This window comes from Podarcis liolepis (assembly GCF_965112155.1).
Source record: "Podarcis liolepis genome assembly, chromosome: 4".
Taxonomy (NCBI): domain Eukaryota; kingdom Metazoa; phylum Chordata; class Lepidosauria; order Squamata; family Lacertidae; genus Podarcis; species Podarcis liolepis.
The window spans coordinates 84,357,357-84,374,825 of NC_139558.1; the positions used below are offsets into that span (position 1 = coordinate 84,357,357).

At 44.9% G+C, this 17,469-nt stretch overlaps 1 protein-coding gene across 9 annotated transcripts in view; it reads left to right on the top strand.

Moving 5' to 3' along the window:
• The window catches only part of EXPH5 (exophilin 5), a 53,930-nt gene extending 37,973 nt beyond the window's left edge, over positions 1-15,957 (top strand). For 7 of the 9 annotated variants that reach the window (XM_083499176.1, XM_083499175.1, XM_083499179.1 and 4 more), the window contains 3 exons: positions 3,979-4,036; positions 6,518-6,644; positions 9,695-15,957. In XM_083499176.1, coding sequence (XP_083355302.1) covers positions 3,979-4,036; positions 6,518-6,644; positions 9,695-14,286 — 4,777 coding nt within the window. In that variant the 3' untranslated portion in view covers positions 14,287-15,957. Of the gene's footprint in view, positions 1-3,978; positions 4,037-4,431; positions 4,581-5,265; positions 5,415-6,517; positions 6,645-9,694 lie in introns of those variants that run through there. The other 2 variants (XM_083499178.1, XM_083499177.1) reach the window with 2 other exon arrangements.
• Positions 15,958-17,469: the final 1,512 nt, after the last annotated feature.

The window sequence follows — 17,469 nt, forward strand, 5'->3', positions numbered from 1 at the left end:
CAGGTGATTTTTCACCTCATAGGAACATAGGAAGTTTCCTTATATTGGGTCTGACTCCCTAGCTCATTAGGGTCTACAGGTTTCTCTACCTGACCTCCCTGGAGATGCCCAGGTTTGAAACTGGAATATTGTGCCGGTCCGGTATTGGTTTGTTTCTTTTCTGCTTATGGCGATAAAACCCCAGTATCTCTGCTAGGGGAAGAGATGGCAACCCTAGTAGGTCATGTTGTGTGGTGTTTTTTTTAAAAAAAACCCAGTACAGCAGTTAAGGGAAGTGTTAGATTTACCACAGCAACATCGTGGGTGTTTTTTGATTGGCGCTTAATGCATGTCGGTAACTCGGCAGGGTAAATTCAGACTAATAATGTCTATAAAGATGCTTGTCAGTCCAGCCTCTCCCTCTCTCTCCTGCTCCTCCCCTTTAACAAATGACAGGTTGTTGCTCTGAAAAATGTGACAGGTGAAAACTTGCGGATTGTAAGGAATGATATTTTAAAGCCAGGAGTGATCTGCTGACCCTGTTGGTGCATTGCTTTCATTTCACACTTCTTTAAGTAGATGGGTAACTCTAACCTGAAGCAAAATTTGAGGCAAACCGATTTGCCTCGATATTTTGGACTTCAATAGCCTGACACTTAAGTCAGTTAATACGCTATACTTAAATTTGAACTGATTTTAATCCCATTGGGGATGGAAATGTTTTCAGCTCATGCGCTTTGCCATGATTGGTTAGGCCCAGGCTACCTAGTAAGCTTTTTGGTTTAAAATCTGTAGTTTAAGAGGCTGCAGGGGCAGGATTTATCCGCAGTTCAGAATTAGGCCATTTGACGAGAGCCTCCATGGCACCCCTATATTAGGAGAATCTAAATAATAGAATAAAAGAATTGCAGAGTTGGAAGGAACCCTGAGGGTTATATGGATACACTTTTTGTTAAAAGAAAAAGATAATAAAAACATAGAAAAAATAATAATCAAGAATTAGCAAGTCTGTCGAGTAAAGAAGCACCAGATATCATACTTCCTTCTTGTGGTGGGCAGGAGAGTCACCATACTCAAGTTTGTATCCTAGCTATCTATTTATAATTTCCCCTTTTGAAAGAAGGGGAAACAGAGGCAAAGAAGGGAGTTGTCTGGCATAAGGCGAGCCTTGAAGGGGCTTGTATTATTCCTTTTACTTCTGACGATCACGTTGCGTGCACCTTTCCTTTGTAACCAAAATGGCACTATCCATGCACAAGGAACCCAAATGTACAAAAGTGTAAAAGATATTTAGAGGAAAAACTCAGATCCAAATGTTACCTTTTTTGGAGGGGGAAAACCAGGGGTGGATGAGGAAAGGACTAGAGTGTCTGTTGTCCTGAACATTGCAATGGCAGGTCCCACTTGTACTGATTATATGATAAAAAATGCATTCGTATGGTAAGTGTTGTGTATACGCATATAAATGTAATATTTTATTCTTCCTCCTCCCTGCTGCCTGCCTTTTCTGACCTAGGCAGTGCAATCTGATGCATGCCTACGCAGAAGTAAGTGCCACTGGATGCAGCAGGACTGGCTTTCAAGGTGACATGCAGAGGCTTGTGCTGTCGAAGCTGCGTGCGCCTGGAAAAGCATTAGAAAACCAGCTAGAGAAATGAAAGATGCAAGGAGGAATACTTAACTGGGAACGCTTTCCAAAAGTATAAGGTTCACGCTTCAGCTCTAACCTCTAAGCCTTACTAGGGAGTAAGGCCTATTGAGACTTACTTCTCTGAGTAAACATGCTTAGAACTACAGTGTTAAAGAAGCAGAAGGATTTTTTTTAATTGTTTTGCTTTCTGTGCTGAATATAAAAAGGCTCTAATGTGTAAATCTACGCTACTAATTGTTTCGTGTGGCACCCGTTTTGGGAGTTTCTTTTGTGAAGTCTGTACAGTGGTACCTCGGGTTACAAACTTCGTTCTGGAGGTCCGTTCTGAACCTGAAACTGTTCTTAACCTGAGGTACCACTTTAGCTAATGGGGCCTCCCGCTACCGCCATAGCACAGTTTCTGTTCTCATCCTGAAGCAAAGTTCTTAACCCGAGGTACTACTTCCGGTTTAGCGGAGTCTGTAACCTGAAGCATCTGTAACCTGAACCGTCTGTAACCTGAACCATCTGTAACCCGAGGTACCCCTGTATACTGTGGTATACTGTGCTTGACACTCGCCACCCGTATGTCTGTGTGTGTTTTGTAGGTTCGCTCAAGGTAGAAGCAGCAGGAGGTTTACTGAATAGAAGCGGCTGACTTACCATACATGACTGATGGGCTGAGATTCAGTTACGTGCTGTTTAGGCCTGTCCTAATTCAAGATTCCTCCTCTAAGCTAGTTAATTGATCCGTTAATCTGCCCATTCACAAAGCAAGTAATTAGAATTGATAGCACAGTGGGCGTGATGTCGTGAGACTCTTGAGGAAAGGTAACTGGTTTCTCATTGGGCAATTAATATAATTTTGTATTGTCTGAGGGAGGGGAAATCTTATGCATTTGTCCTGATGCACAGAGCTATGGGAGCTGAAGAAGAGTGTACACGCCTGGCTGTGGGAAAACACTTGCAGATCCCTGTGGGGTATCCTGTGGCATTATACGTAGTATGGAACTGCTCAGTGTTGCGTGCCCACCTGTCATGGACTGGCTGGGTGCAGAGGAGGTACCAGCCGAGGAGCCCCCAAGGGAACTCCCAGGGGAAGGAGGCTCAGAGCTAGGGTGTTGGTGGTGGGACGACAATGAGTGGTTGAAGGGAGAAGAGGGAGCAGACTGGGAGGAGGCGGTGCCAGAAGCTGAAGAGGCAACAGGGTTTAGTGAGCAGGAAGAAGCTGAGGCAGAGAGCAGTCCTCATTCAGAGGCTGGAGAGAAGGGGGACCAGCACCCTTCCCCATTGGTCTCCCAGAACATGCAGAGAAATGACAAGAGCAGAGCAGAGATTTGGTTGCACGCAGACACAATCTATGATTGCTTGGGGGGGGGGGAACCCTGGAGAGAAGGGAACTTGGGCAACTGTGGAAAGGTGAGCACCTTCGTTCCTCTCAACAGCCTCACTGGGGCAAGAGCTACTGTGAAGAGTTGCTAGGATTAGTAGCGACTGTTTTGGTTTCTTTGAATAAAGGATTAACTTCACAGACATCGGTGTTTTTAATATTGCTGACCTTCACCTGATTCCAGCTCCTGACACCACCCTGGATCACCCTGGATCATGCAGTGATGTGCTTGGGGCAGGACATTGGGGGCAGAAGTCAGGGGCCTCATTCTGCAGAATGAGCAGGAGATCACCACCACCCAACCCAGCAGGGCTGACTTACTGCATTTTTATTATTGTTGTCATTCCATTCATGAACTGCTTCCTAGGAAACCTCTTGAAGCCATTTAACCATAAAAGCATGCATGTAGATTCATTTTAATCGTTTATGCTAAGGGTAGTCAGTGTGCAGAACCAGGGAGCTGGACTGAGATATGGAAGGGACCACAAGGATCATCTAGTCTAACCCTTTGCAATGCAGGAATCTTTCCCCCCCCCAACATGGAGCTCGAACCCATCACTCTGAGATTAAGAATCTCATGCTCTACCGTCTGAGCTATCCAGCAAGCGGCCTAAATGTTTTAATGGTGCTCTCTTCCCCAGAAATACCAAATTCTGAGCAGAGCATTGGTGTGGGGTACTTAGTAATCACAGCCCAAGATTTATAGGAAGCAATAGAAGGAAGAAGCTTTTAAAACAAAAGCAGCCCAATCCTGTGCATGCTTACTCCAAAGTAAATTCCACTATGTGTGGTCGGTCTGACTCCGGAGAAATGTGCCCAGGATTGCAGCTGAATTCTTCCTTCTTCCCCATCAATTGTACCTTCTTAGGAAGCTTTTCACATGATATTAAGGCAAAATAATCAAGTGCTGATTCCTTGTAATCGCCCCCCCTCCCCCCCGCTTTATCTTCAGAGCAACCATTTAAATTCTTTCTTGCAGATATGACCCCTTTGCTGCGGGCTCCCACATGTCTTCCAAGGTGGAGGAAATGGCAACGGTGAGTCACTTAACTATTTTATTAACCTATAAATGTCCATTAAATTAACATTTGCTTGTGCTGTCAGTTTTCTTGGTCTCCACGCCACCTTCCTAGCTGTCACTGGTGGGGAGCTGCACATTTTAATGGTACGGGGGCATTATACTTTGACTTGGGCTTTGGAGATGATGTCCTGGCCTCCTCCTTGTACTCATGGCTCTGTGTTTATTTTTGTCTAGTGATTATGCCACAGGTGTGACTCTGCCAGTGACTGTTGCCATTGCATCACACATCACTGTGTGTGATTCTGTCATTATTGGCTGTTGCCACTTTGCCAAAATAATAATTATTTTCACAAAGGTAGCCATGTTAGTCCGCTGCAGCAAAACAGAGCAAAAATCTTTTTTTTAGGCGCATTTAAAGGTGAACAAATGCAGGTGTAAATACACACAAGGTGATATCAGTGGGAAGTGAAATGCAGAAAGAGCAGATAGGGGCAATCACGTTGCCAATAACGACTGTTCACGATGACCGTGCAGGTGATAACGCAAACATCCTGGCATCGGTAAGCTAATTAACACACGTAGTGTAATAAAAACCCACTGTCAATTAAAGCCACAGTTGATAGACTGGAACCTCCTGATAAATCATCAGATTCCCATTGCATCCTGCCTTTTTGAAGTTCCTCTGTTTGAGAACATCCACCTTAAAAGTCAGCCACAGAGAGGCTGAAATGTTCCCACACTAGTTTTTTAATATCGCCATTTCAAATGTCAGATTTGTGGCTGTTTGTTCATTTGCTTAGAGACTGCCCTGTGTATATTGTCTGTCTGTCTGTCTCTCTGCTACAGAAGGGCAGCTACTGGTAGGTGATATAGCATATCTTGGTAGTGGCGCCTGCCCTGTGGAACGCCCTCCCAGCAGATGTCAAGGCAATAAACAACTATTTTACTTTTAAAAGACAACTGAAGGCGGCCCTGTTTAGGGAAGTTTTTAAAGTCTGACGCTGTATTGTTTTTAATATTAGGTTGGAAGCCGCCCAGAGTGGCTGGGGGAACCCGCCCAGATGGGTGAGGTATAAATAATAAATTTTTATTATTATTATATTATACATTAGTGGAATATGGGCAGATGAATGAACCCTAGATGTTGTGGCTGACTTCATTAGGGTTTGTTGCCTGAGTAGATATGGGTCATAACAGAGTCATAATAGTTGCCAATTCTGTCCTTGACTACATTGCCTATGTCACAGGTGGAAGGCATGCAAGCCCGGTGGCCATGGTTTTTATTATTAATTCTTTTGACTTGGGCTGCTCAGCCAACTATTTTGTCCCTCGCTTTATGCCGGCTTGTTATGACCTCCTTCACCCCCTCGGGAAATGCAGAAGTCATCGACAAAGTTGGTTCAGTGTCCTGCCATTAATCTAACGCAGTGATTGCTTCCAGAGACGGGAGTATTGGGATTTTGGTTTTTGGAAAAATTAGGCTGCGGTGTTAGATGCATTCATCACTTCATGCCTGTTAGAGCAGGAACTGCCCAGTCAGCAATGACTCTTCGCGTAGGGTCTCTGCCAGTGTGTGGGTGGTGACATCATCTTCAGAACATCCTGGGAATTCCCATTTCATGCTGCAGCCCAGGTCTGAGAGGCATCACTATTGCCTAGTAAATACAGTGTCCTCCCAGAGCTCTGGCTGGTTAAACAGGGGAAAGGGAAGGGCACCAAAAGGCAAAAATAATGAACTGGGTTGTGCTGCAGTTGCAAGGAAGATGCCCACCCATTGTGCTGGGAGCAGATCAACAAGATATGTGTGTTTGTGTATCTTCGGGTATCCTCTTTGTGTGTCCATGTGAAGTATGCCTCCAACTTTAATCCAGAGGAACACTGTTCCCAAGGCATCAGAAGTTTAGTACACTTTTATTTGATCCAGCAATGAGTGGAGGAACTCATGACCTTTGGCTTCTGTGACTTATTAAGCCTTCAAGGCGTACCCATTTGTATATAGCCAGGGTAGCCAACGTAGTGACCACCAGGTGATGTTGGACTCCAATTCCCATCAGCCTCAGCCAGCATGATGAATGGTCAGGCATGATGGGAGTTGTAGTCCAGCAACATTGGCTGGCATATAGTATATGCAAATAGCGAACTCCTTCTCTGAGTGTGGATCCTTATGTGCACCAAAAGGAGATAACTGCAGGCACTGGGGGAAATCCCAGGTTAGCAGGGGTGCCAAAAAAGAAAGAAAGAAAGAAAGAAAGAAAGAAAGAAAGAGAAAGAAAGAAAGAAGCAAACAGTTGGGTTTTGAAGGAATGCAAAGCAATGTCGCTTTTATAGCCAGGCTGCTATTAAAATTATCAGTACAGTATGGTTCCTTCAAATAAGCAGGCGTTTTTTCATTTTCTTTTTTCAAATTGGCCAGTAATAAGCTGGCTTTGATCTGTTGCAGAGGTGAGGGAGGGGAACACAACTATTCATTTCCTTGATTTTGTCTTCACCCCCACAGATTGAAACATGCGACAGCCCTTTGCCCTCTGAACTGGCAAATAAGGGTCTGGATGCAAACCAAGCCGAGATGACAGATGACAGCACGTGTACATGGAACGAGCAGCTGGAAAATGAGCTCTTACGAGGTAAGCTCATATTTTCCCTTGCCATTTTTCTTGAGATCAGGGGTCCACAAATTCAGAAGGAGAGTTCTGGCACTAGGTTAATATGTCCACTGAAGTGTCCTACCTTTGTCTTCTGGCTTGATAATAACAATTTGAATTTTCTTTGTGTTATTATTGTTATCATCATTATTAATTACCCACCCTTCACCCTAAGCTTCCAGGGCAAGTTACAACATGAAAACGAGTTTAAAACAAATAGCAATAGCAAAAATAAGGCAGGAACTAAAAACATAGAAGGTCAATATCTTTGATTTCCCCTTTCTCCAGGTAGATTGTGCCAGCGGTTATGGTGTTTTCTTGCAGACACTGGCACCATCTGTCTGGATAAGAGCGTAATATATTGATTCAGGTTCAGACAATCTTCTAAAGCAGGCACGGGGAACCTCCAAGCCTTTCTTATCGGCCCATGGATATCTCTTGAGGCCACTCCCCTTACCATCCCTGCTTTGCACCTTCCTTGAGTGATGATGCCCAGCTGGAATGAGCCCTTGAACTCTGACAATGCTTCTGGCTTGTGTGGGAAGAAGATAAGCCCCTCAGGACTGCAGTATCTCAAGGACTTTCTCCATGTAAGCCATCCCGGACCCTGATATCGTCCTCTGAGGCCCTTCTTTGTGTGCTGCTCCCATGAGAGGCAACACAAAAACAGGCCTTTTCTGCAGTGGCTCCCCATTTATAGAATGCTCTCCCCAGGAAGGCTTGCCTGGTGCCTTCATTATCCACATTTAGGCACCAGGCAAAACATTCCTCTTCAACCAGGCCTTTGGCTGTTGTAACATCCTATACCCCCTTTTACATGTGTTGTGGGAGGAAAGATTATTGGTTGGTTTTTGTTCCTATTTTTAATATGCATTTTGTCTTTTTATGCTGTGAACTATCTATGGATGAAGGGCAGTGTACAAATTTAATGAAAATATAATATAATATAATATAATATAATATAATATAATATAATATAATATAATATAATATAATATAATATAATATAATATAATATAATTATAATATAGAAGGGCATGTAAGTGTGTGTGGAAACTAGCCTCTTGTACACAGTAGTAATGCTAACAGTTGCTCCGCCCACTTTTGCCTCTGGCCCCTCCCACCACTGCCATGTGCCCCCTGAAAAGGTGTCCGGAAGGGAACACAGCCCCCAGGTTACAAAAGGTTCCTACCCCTGGTTTAAAGAGTATTGAGGCTGAGCCCTCCTCCACCCCTCCTCCTGTCACATGCTGTCACAACTGCCAGGCTCGCTGCCTAGTGAAATCAGAGATGTAGAGAGCTTCTTCCAGTTCTTTTATTTAAATCAACAGAATACGCAGAGAGACCATGAATTATGCTCCCCTCAGTCTCGAGAGTGCCCGCTCCACCCCCACCCCCCTTTACGGTACTTGCTAGCTTCCAAACCTCTCCTCGCTACCTACGGTGGCCGGCAACAGAATCTTCCTGTCTCTGTTTGGTCTTCTGCTCTAAGATGTGAAGGGATCGTCTGGTCCTTGGAGAAGGAGGAAGTTCTACCAGGCTTTTAAGTGACGTAGTGTCCACTGTCTGCTGTACTGTTTCTCCCACTTCTGAGTCCTGTCTCTGTTCCCAGGACTAGAGCATCTGCTAGCTTGCTCCTGTTTCTCATCCTCCATTATTTCCCAGCTTCTTTGCTGCTGCTTCTGGTGTGTGTCCTGTCCGCCGCCACCACCAACTTGCATTCATACTTGCGTTGATCTTCCTCCTGCCCGGAAGCCTCTTGGGCTGGAGGTCTCTACCAATCCTCCTCCTCCTACAACTCCTACAGTGTGGTGTAGTGGTTAAGAGCGGTGGACTCGTAATCTGGTGAACCGGGTTCGCTTCCCCGCTCCTCCACATGCAGCTGCTGGGTGACCTTGGGCCAGTCACACTTCTCTGAAGTCTCTCAGCCCCACTCACCTCACAGAGTGTTTGTTGTGGGGGAGGAAGAGAAAGGAGAATGTTAGCCGCTTTGAGACTCTTTTGGGTAGTGATAAAGTGGGATATCAAATCCAAACTCTTCTTCTCTGCCCAGTCCCTGACACATGCCAGCTTTGGTGCAAAGATCCTAGCTAGTATTAACCTAGAGTTATGTCCGAACCAGAGACTTTTAATGTATGTTAAGAAGGCAGGAAAATAAACCTGCGTTGCTCTCTAGACTTGGGCTGTGCAGGTGGGTACAAGTAGCTCATTATCCTTGGCATCCCTAAGGGTGAAAGTATCCTCTGTAAATTGCTCTCGCCTGCATTCTTGGCAGGTAGAATGCCTCGGTGACCTGGAATCAAATTTAATGTTTAACCCCAGTTAAAGGAGGCTAATGTACAACTGCTTGTTGACGGGGCAACTGAGCTCTCAAGTTCTTAAGAGATTTACAGCACTGTTGCTATAGTTCATTAGCCCAGAATTGGGGATCCAGATTCAGCCACCCTGTGCAGGCCAATTTTGACAGATGGGTAGGGCTGCACCCCAAACATTCACCCTCACACAAACACACAAGCAGCAATCCAGACATGTAGAGAGCATTTCTAGCTCTTGCACTCCAATGCTGGGCAGGGATAGCTAGAAACATGGATCAGATTGGGAGATAAAGTTGGTGGGTCACTTTCTGTGGTGGGCCAGTTTCAGCCTTCGAGTTGGCCACTCCTCTTCTAGGGAGCATGAAAGTAAAAGGAGGTCAGCTTTACCCAAAACACTTGTAATTGGATAAAGATTAAGTTTGAAAGCACACTTTAAACGAGTGTAGATTTTTGAACAAAGATTTAAATGTATTTTATATGCTGTAACCCTTCATAAAAGAGACATGTTCCCAATTCCAACATTCCCAGATTTGTCCAGAATGACACTTGTTCAGTGTGATTTAACTTTGCCTGTTGTTCAGCTGCAGTTTTCTTCGAATATCTAGAATACTCTGATAATCTGGGATGTGTTAGACAAGGATGTTATGGCACAAGTAACGAGTTGACTTGGTTCGTATATATTAATCAATCTCTTTCCTTCTTTCTCTCTCTCTCTAGTCCTGGGGAGTCTGGATGACCAGCTGGCGCAGGAACAAACCCGAGGAGAAGCAGGGAACAGGAGAACCCCAGCCGACTCTGGTTCCAGAGCACCAGACATCGATCCCTATTCAACTCTTACTCGACCGGGTTTCCTTGGAGGGGTGCAGAGAAATGAACGGAGCATGTTTTTGTCAGATGGGACAAGGACGCTGCGAGCCACCGATGATCACAAAGCTTTATTCAGGCCGAGGGTGCCGTGTGATACATATACAAAAAGGCAGCGTGTGAAAGACGGCACATACGGGGATGTTTATGGCAGAAGCTCCCCTGTCTTGAAGAGAGGGAATTCTACTCGCTCTCTTGGACATTCCTCAGAAGGCAGCTTGCATCTCCCTCTGGGACAACGCAGCAGTGGATTTGGACACAAGGACTTCACGCCCAGGGATTCGGTTGGCCGGAGTTACTCCCTGTCTTGCCTTGCAAGGCGCCCGTCTTTGACGTCTGTGGACCAGCTTTCCCCAGCGAGCCCACAGCACCCTCTGGAAGGCAACAGAGTCTTCGCACCAAGGAACTATCGCCAGCATCCCAGGCGGACTCCCCTGTCATCTATTGTATGGAATACACCACCGCCTTCAGAGCATCCGGTATACCCCGACGGGCTTCTTAGGACGCAGTCACTAATGGAGTTTGGCCCAGTGTTTGAGGACACGTACCCTTGTTCTCTGCAGAAGGACACGAGATACGAATTTTACAGAACAAAAGTAAATTACAGAAGAGCAGTGCCGGTTATGGGCAATCCCGTTTTTGCGGAGAAACATACAGACCCGCTGGGGTTTGACAACCGGGAGAATTTTTTGTTGCATCAGCTGGGAATGAGCGCTCCAAAGCCCCGCTATAGATATCCATCCTTTCATGGCAGGGTGAGCCTCCCTCGCAAGAGTTTTCCTTCCGGAAGAATAGAGGAGAGGCTTCTTACGCCCACTGACCACCATTACTACAACGACGAAGTCTTTGTCGGCCCTGCTGCTGACGTGGAAAGGATTCCGCCGAATCCCAGAAATTGGCAAGGTGCCTATGCAAAAAAAATGGGTGAGAGGGATGCTCAGAGCCGCGTATCGGATTACATCAGGAGGCACATGGATCGTTCAGAAGGTATACGAAACAAACCGTTTGCAAAGCATGCAGAGGGCATGCAGAGCTGTCCAGCACTTGATTTATCTGTCCGAAATGGCCAAACGGAATATGCATCTCAAAGACAAAATCCTTTCGTTAGAGCTGGACAAGCTTCCTCAAAGGCTTTGGCTAAACACTTTGAAACCAAGAGAAACTTCAAAGCAGAAGAGGAGAGGGGTGCTGACCGGATGAACAAAATGGACAGTGAAGCGACATTAAGACTAATTTCTGATCCAGTGGACACACATAGTCCTGCTGATTCTTTGATGCCTCCTTGTAAGAACTCTTCTGCAGTTGACTCCCAAAGCTGCACATCTCTTAAACCACCTCACTTACTGTGTTCAAAGTCAGATTCCATAACAGATACCGGAAACAGTTATTTATCAAACATTCACAACAGAACTGGACGAAGAAACGAAGGTGATTGTGCCATAAATAGTGATCTCGATCAAACTACTCCCCCTCAGTTAACTGCCAACAACCCTAGGACATCCATTCTTCATCTCTTGGAGCGAGAGGGGCGTGCTATGGAAAGCTTGGGAGCTCTCACACCCAACAAAACGCCTGGGAATATTTGTTTGTCTGCTTTGAGCAGAGGCCCCAAAATGCTTGTCGATGATGAATTGCCACATTCTTGCACTGAAAATTTCAACAAGTGCAATAGGTTTGTCAAACACACAACTAGCAATAGCGTCACTGGCTCTCCCAGTAACAGCCCTCCCAAATCTCCTGTAACTTATTGCACCTTACCTAGAAAATCTGCCAGTATTGATGGTAGTCTTATATCGGAGAAACCTATTTCTTCTGCTGCAAGGCAAATCTTATTTAAAAACAACAGAGCTGTGGGAGATAATTTAGAAACCATTGCATCGAATAGAATGGGGGGGAAATTTCCAAATCAGAGAGCTAAAAGCTTCTTGCTAAATTCAGCCCATCCTTCCTTAAGTCCATCACCAAAAGATGTCTCCTGTAATCTTTCACCAACTAAAGGCAATCCTTCACTGATGACCCAAGAGCCTAGCAAATCTGTCAGTTCTAATAACACCAAGGGGAGAAGCACCATCATTCAGAGTCCAGACAAAACTGAAATTTCTGTGCTTTCCGAATGTGAGGGAACTGATGCAGGAAATCCCTTAAAGCAGTACAAAACTACCAGCACACTTACAGTTAGCATTGAGGAAGATAATGTAAAATATCACGAGCTGATTTCGGTTTACTACACCTTACCACGGAAACAGTCGAGAACGTTGAGCAACCTCTTTCTAGATGATAACCAGAGCACAGACTCTTCCCCGCCCAAAGGCAAATTTGAGCTCCCGCAGAAGAAATATGAAGTCCGCATTGGTTTAGGAAGAGTGGCTTTTCCTTCCAGCTTAGAAAAAGAAGGAAAAGCAGATTCTCCTGGCAAAATGGCTGCCACACCTGATTTGTCACAGAATGCAAAACCCTCTGATGATGCTAATAAAGAAGATTGCTGCGTCACGGAAAGAGCAGGTGCTTCTCCAAGTATGCTGCATAATAAGGAAGGAGTATTAGGCTCTCCAGCAGAAATGCCAGACCTTGCATTTTCCAAGAGGGTAGTCTCACATGGAACTTCAGGTGACCCGAAACCCAGTGAAACCACGAATGAATCTGTTAGTGCATCTACTACCAGCAGACAGTGCAAGGTGCATATTTTTAAGTTTCCCTCTCGACAGCAGGAAGAGTCAAAAGTTGACTCACCATTAAGCCACAGCTCATCAAATACCACAGACATTAGACAAGATGTAGAGGTCAAAGAAAAGGCATGTTATATAGGCCCTAGTATTTCCAAAAAGGGCAATGGATTGCAGTCTAGAAGTGGAAACATTGGGAGCAACACAGATGAAGCATTCATTTCAGAAGCCAAGGTGCATTCTAAGTTCCAGAACCAAACATCACAAGTCGATGCAACTTCCACAGTTGATCCCGCAGTCCGACCAAACCAGAGTTCTTTAGAGTATGCAAAGAAACAGAAGGAGATGCTTCGGAATTCTCTGCTACACAAAGATTGCACAAATGCACAGAGATTGGTGAGAAACTCTGCAGAGAACTCTAAAGATCAGGCTGCAGGTACTGCACAAGATCTGCCTGACTCTTCAGAGACTGAAAATAAGCTTATCTTGGATTCCACTAAAGATAAAGCTAGCGACATAGAAAAAAGGAAAAACAGGCCTTCCATTAAAAACAAGCTGGCAGCCATGTACAAAACAAGTCGAAAGTTTTCCAGCAAGAAAACCTCAAGTCCCAAGCCACACATAGGTAACATCTTTTCACAGAACAACGCTCCTTTGGAGATCAGCCACCATCATAGTATGTTGATTTCACCTGATGTTCCTCCACCACTTCTCCAAGCAGGAAATGAGAACCAGAATAGGAACCCTCTGGCTGATGAATTCGACAACATGGTGTTGGACAAGCCCGACAGTAAGAAACCTCAAACTAACGAGGGTCCCCCATTGCTTACCAATGAGGTTAGGAGACCTTTTACAAACTTGTGCAACCAAAAAAGAGAGAGCCCCAGAATTGAGACCCCGCAGAATTCTACAGCTTTGTTTCCAAAAGGAAGTATGTCCACAACAAGTAGTAATTCCCAAACAGATGATGGACTGGAAAATATTAGTTGTTCCGTCCCCTCCAAAATTATATTTGCAGATTCAAAGCAAATGAAAAAGGATGTTGTTAATCTTGGCGAGCATTTGTTTTCCCCACTTTCATCTGATAATACCTCAAACATTCTTAACAAAAGTTATTCAAAGATCTGTCCGCCGCAAAAGATGACCTCCCCTACAGAATATGACCACCATCCAAACATCAAGGAGCCAAACAGGTTGAGAAAGCTAAGCCGACCCTACATCGAACCAGTCCTAAATCCCAGCAAAGCTCAACGTGAACGGCATTTTTCTGAAAGTTCCTATACTCGGGCGCCCTGCGATCGCCTGGCCTCCAGGAGCAACTTGATAAGCCACGGCAGTAGGTACAATCGGAAGTTCAAATCCCACTCTGAACTGTTGTCTTGCGATGAAAATGAGAACTGGGAGACAGACAATGAAAGCTACAAGACCTTTGGTTCCAGGCGTGTGTTGTACCCATCAATCGAGTTTGGCATTTTTGGGAAAGAGCAGCAGCAGGCTTTCTTGGATAACATAAAGAGGTCGCTCACAGAGGGACGGTTGTGGAGTCCGTGTCTTCTGAAGAACTCTAGTTCTCTGAGGAAGGAAGAGGATTGTTCCTTGAACAGATCCCAGCTGCTGAGCTCCGGTTCCGTTGAGAAAAACACATCAGTGGGAGACTCACGCCCAAATGAGCCGGTTGATGTCCACGGAGAAGACCCTACAGATTATTCAGATTCAGACTCCAGCACCACCACAGATGACGAATACTACCTGGATGAGAACGACAAGGAGTCGGAACTTTGAGGGGCTATGAGGCACAATGAAGGGGGGTGGGGGAACTTTACCGAAAGGCTGGCTTGTCTGTTCCTTGGGTAGTTTATAAAATATTTGGGTGTGAACACCTGAGTCAGATCCTGTAGATGTGCTGATTTGATCTGCAAACCTAAATACAAACATTACCTTGACCACCTCACAAATCACAGAGCTTTTTCTGCAGTGCCCAAGTTTCAATCCCTCATGACAGTGTAAAGTAGTAGTAGTAATGAAAATGTTGCTAAAGGGTCTCAAATAGGGTTACTAGCTCTCTCTCCCCAGCTCCAAATTAGGTCTTTGTGCCATTAATAATTGCATATGGAGCAGTTGTGAAACTTTTCCAGGTATGGAGATTCAGCAGTGGGAAATTTGTATGCTGAATTTAATGGCAAGCAAATACCCAGAATATAGAGGGTGGGTGTATCAGTTTCTGTGGCCTATGTACATTCATGTTTCCTTCTCCATCCATCCCACCTCTTTTTACCCAGTAAGGAGTTGGGTAACTTATATGTGTGTACTGTATTTAATATCTGATGTGAATATATTTTCTTTAGATTGTGCGAGCAAATTAATGTTTAATATATTTAAACATTGGAGCACTGCTTGGTGGATTGTTACCCAAGAACTCATTGACCCAGCCAAAGTTAAAAGAATGTCAAATCCCACTCATCCTGATGCAGAAAACTCTCCCATGGAAAAAAGTGTGACTTAAAAGTGCACTTGGCCGATTTTTGCCTTACGTGTTGTTGTTGTTGCTGCTGTTGTTTTAAACAGCAAGTACGAACACTTCAGATATGGTGCCCAAGGTGGTTATTTTTAAATTGCGGAATATACTTCGTTAAAAAAAGTATATAGACAAGTTGAGTGTGTGCCTTTAAAATATTATTTTCTCGTGTGGTATTGCTGTTGAAATTAAGACTTGAAATAATGAATGAACTACGTATTTATCGTCAGTGGTTTGTACACTGCTCTGGTAGAATTTTAAAGTACAAGATGTATATCTGTATTGTTTAAATATGAATTATTTTGACAAGAAATATTCTGTGTGCATTGGGCATGTGACTCTTAATTTAATATGTATATAGCATTTTGTACCCTAAAGTGACAAGAAGTTCAGCATGTATCATAAGTGGTACACAAGTGTTTACATTGAGCGGTTCTAGAATTGTGTGTGCTCCTTTTTGTGCTTTGTACAATATTTGTAAGTATTGTAAATGTTTTGAGATTAATTTGGAAGCAAATCCCAACCCCTTTTAATATTCTCACTCTTCTTTCTGAAGTATGCTACATATGCAAAGAAAATGATAACTTTGATTTAGATAAATTTTGTTCTTTATTTATTTAATGTCAGCTTTGGATTGCACTGTTGCTGATGCAAGCAGATGCATCTTCATATACAGTGCAATTATATGCATGTCTGCTTAAGAGTAAGGCCCTCTGAGTTCAGGGGACTTATTCCCAGAAAAATTATAGGATTGCACCCTTAAGTCTGTCGTAAACGTCAGTCCATATGCTAACTTCACTGGTTCTCTTGCACACCATGGTTTACTCACGTGAGCATTGTAACACCAGAGAAGAAGTGTGAAACACCACGGACCAGCTTCTATATAAGCAGAAAAAGCTCCAAAAGTCATAATAAAATAATAAGAAAACACTCCAAAAGTGGTGATTTTATTTATTTATTTTGCAAGATTCTTCTATACCACTTGATTGTAACAAAACATCAAAAGTGGTTTGCAAAAATAATAAAACGAGGGTATTGATAGTCATAAAACAGTTAAAAGCAACTATTTAAAACATTCCAAAAGTATTTAAAATCTAACATGAACTAAGAACCAGATTTAAATATATGTCAACATTCTGCATGTCTGGATAGGCTAACTGTTCGGCTCTCTGAGCAGAGATGTGACATGCTGACAGGTTCTCTTGTCAGCAGTTGTGCCGCAGTATTCTGCACTAATAGCAGCTTCTGGGTCAAGCACGAGGGTCAAGCCCCACATTGAGCGCATTGCGGTGAGCCAGTCCAGAAGTAAACAATGCACGGACTACTGTGGCCAAGCTTTCTTGGTCTAGGGATGGTTGTAGCTGTTGTACCAGTCAGAGATGGTAAAAGGTGCTTCTAGCCACTAAGGTTATTTGGGCCTGCAGTGACAAGGCTGTATCCAGGTGCGCTCTCCAGAAGCAAAGCTGCTCTTTCAGGAGGAGTGCAACCCCATCCAGGGTAGGCAATGGACCAGTTTCTCAGAAATCCCTGACGGAAGCTGACCTACCAAATTCTGAGAGTCCCCCTGCTCTGCTGTTCCGTCGCTCATGCAAGCAGACTATCGAGTGCCAGCAAAGCTAAAGGGTGACACTCAGTGCTAGACTTGATCCATTTGCTTCTGTAATTCAAGCTCCAAAGCACACACAGAATATGCCTTCAAGGCTTGCTCTGCTCATTTAACCAAGGGTCATCGCTGTATCCAGGGCCGGCACATCCATGAAACAAGGTGAGGTAGCTGCCTCAGGTGGCAGCATCCACAGGGGCAGCAGATCTAGCCTTCACAAAATGCATCACCCACTGCTGCTTGCTGAGGTAGCAGCAACCTCTACAGCAGCATCTTGGTGAGTGGGAGACACTGGTGGTCTCCTCCTACCCTTGTTTCCAATGTACCGTATTTTTCGCCCCATAGGACGCACCGGCCCATAGGACGCATCAAGTTTTTTGGGGGGGAAATAAAGGGGAAAAAATTTATTTCCCCCCAGGCGCTTGTGGGGCAGGCAGCGGGGAGAAGCACTCTTCTCCCCCCCGCCTGCCTTGCGATCAGGTCCGGGGACAGCAGGGAGACGCGCTGCGTCTCCCTGCTGTTCCTGGAGTGGTGGGGCAGGCAGCAGGGAGAAACGCTCTTCTCCCCGCCGTCAGCCTCCAAACCACTTCGGGAGACAGCGGGATGGCGGCGTTCCGCCTCCCTCTGTCGCCCAACCTTGTGGGGCTGGCGCTGGGGCTCTCCTGAAGCCTGGAGAGCGAGAGGGGTCGGTGCGCACCAACCCCTCTCGCTCTCCAGGCTTCAGTGAAAGCCTGCATTCGCCCCATAAGACGCAGCCACATTTCCCCTTCATTTTTGGAGGGGAAAAAGTGCGTCTTATAGGGCGAAAAATACGGTAGATACAGTGGTGCCCCGCAAGACGAATGCC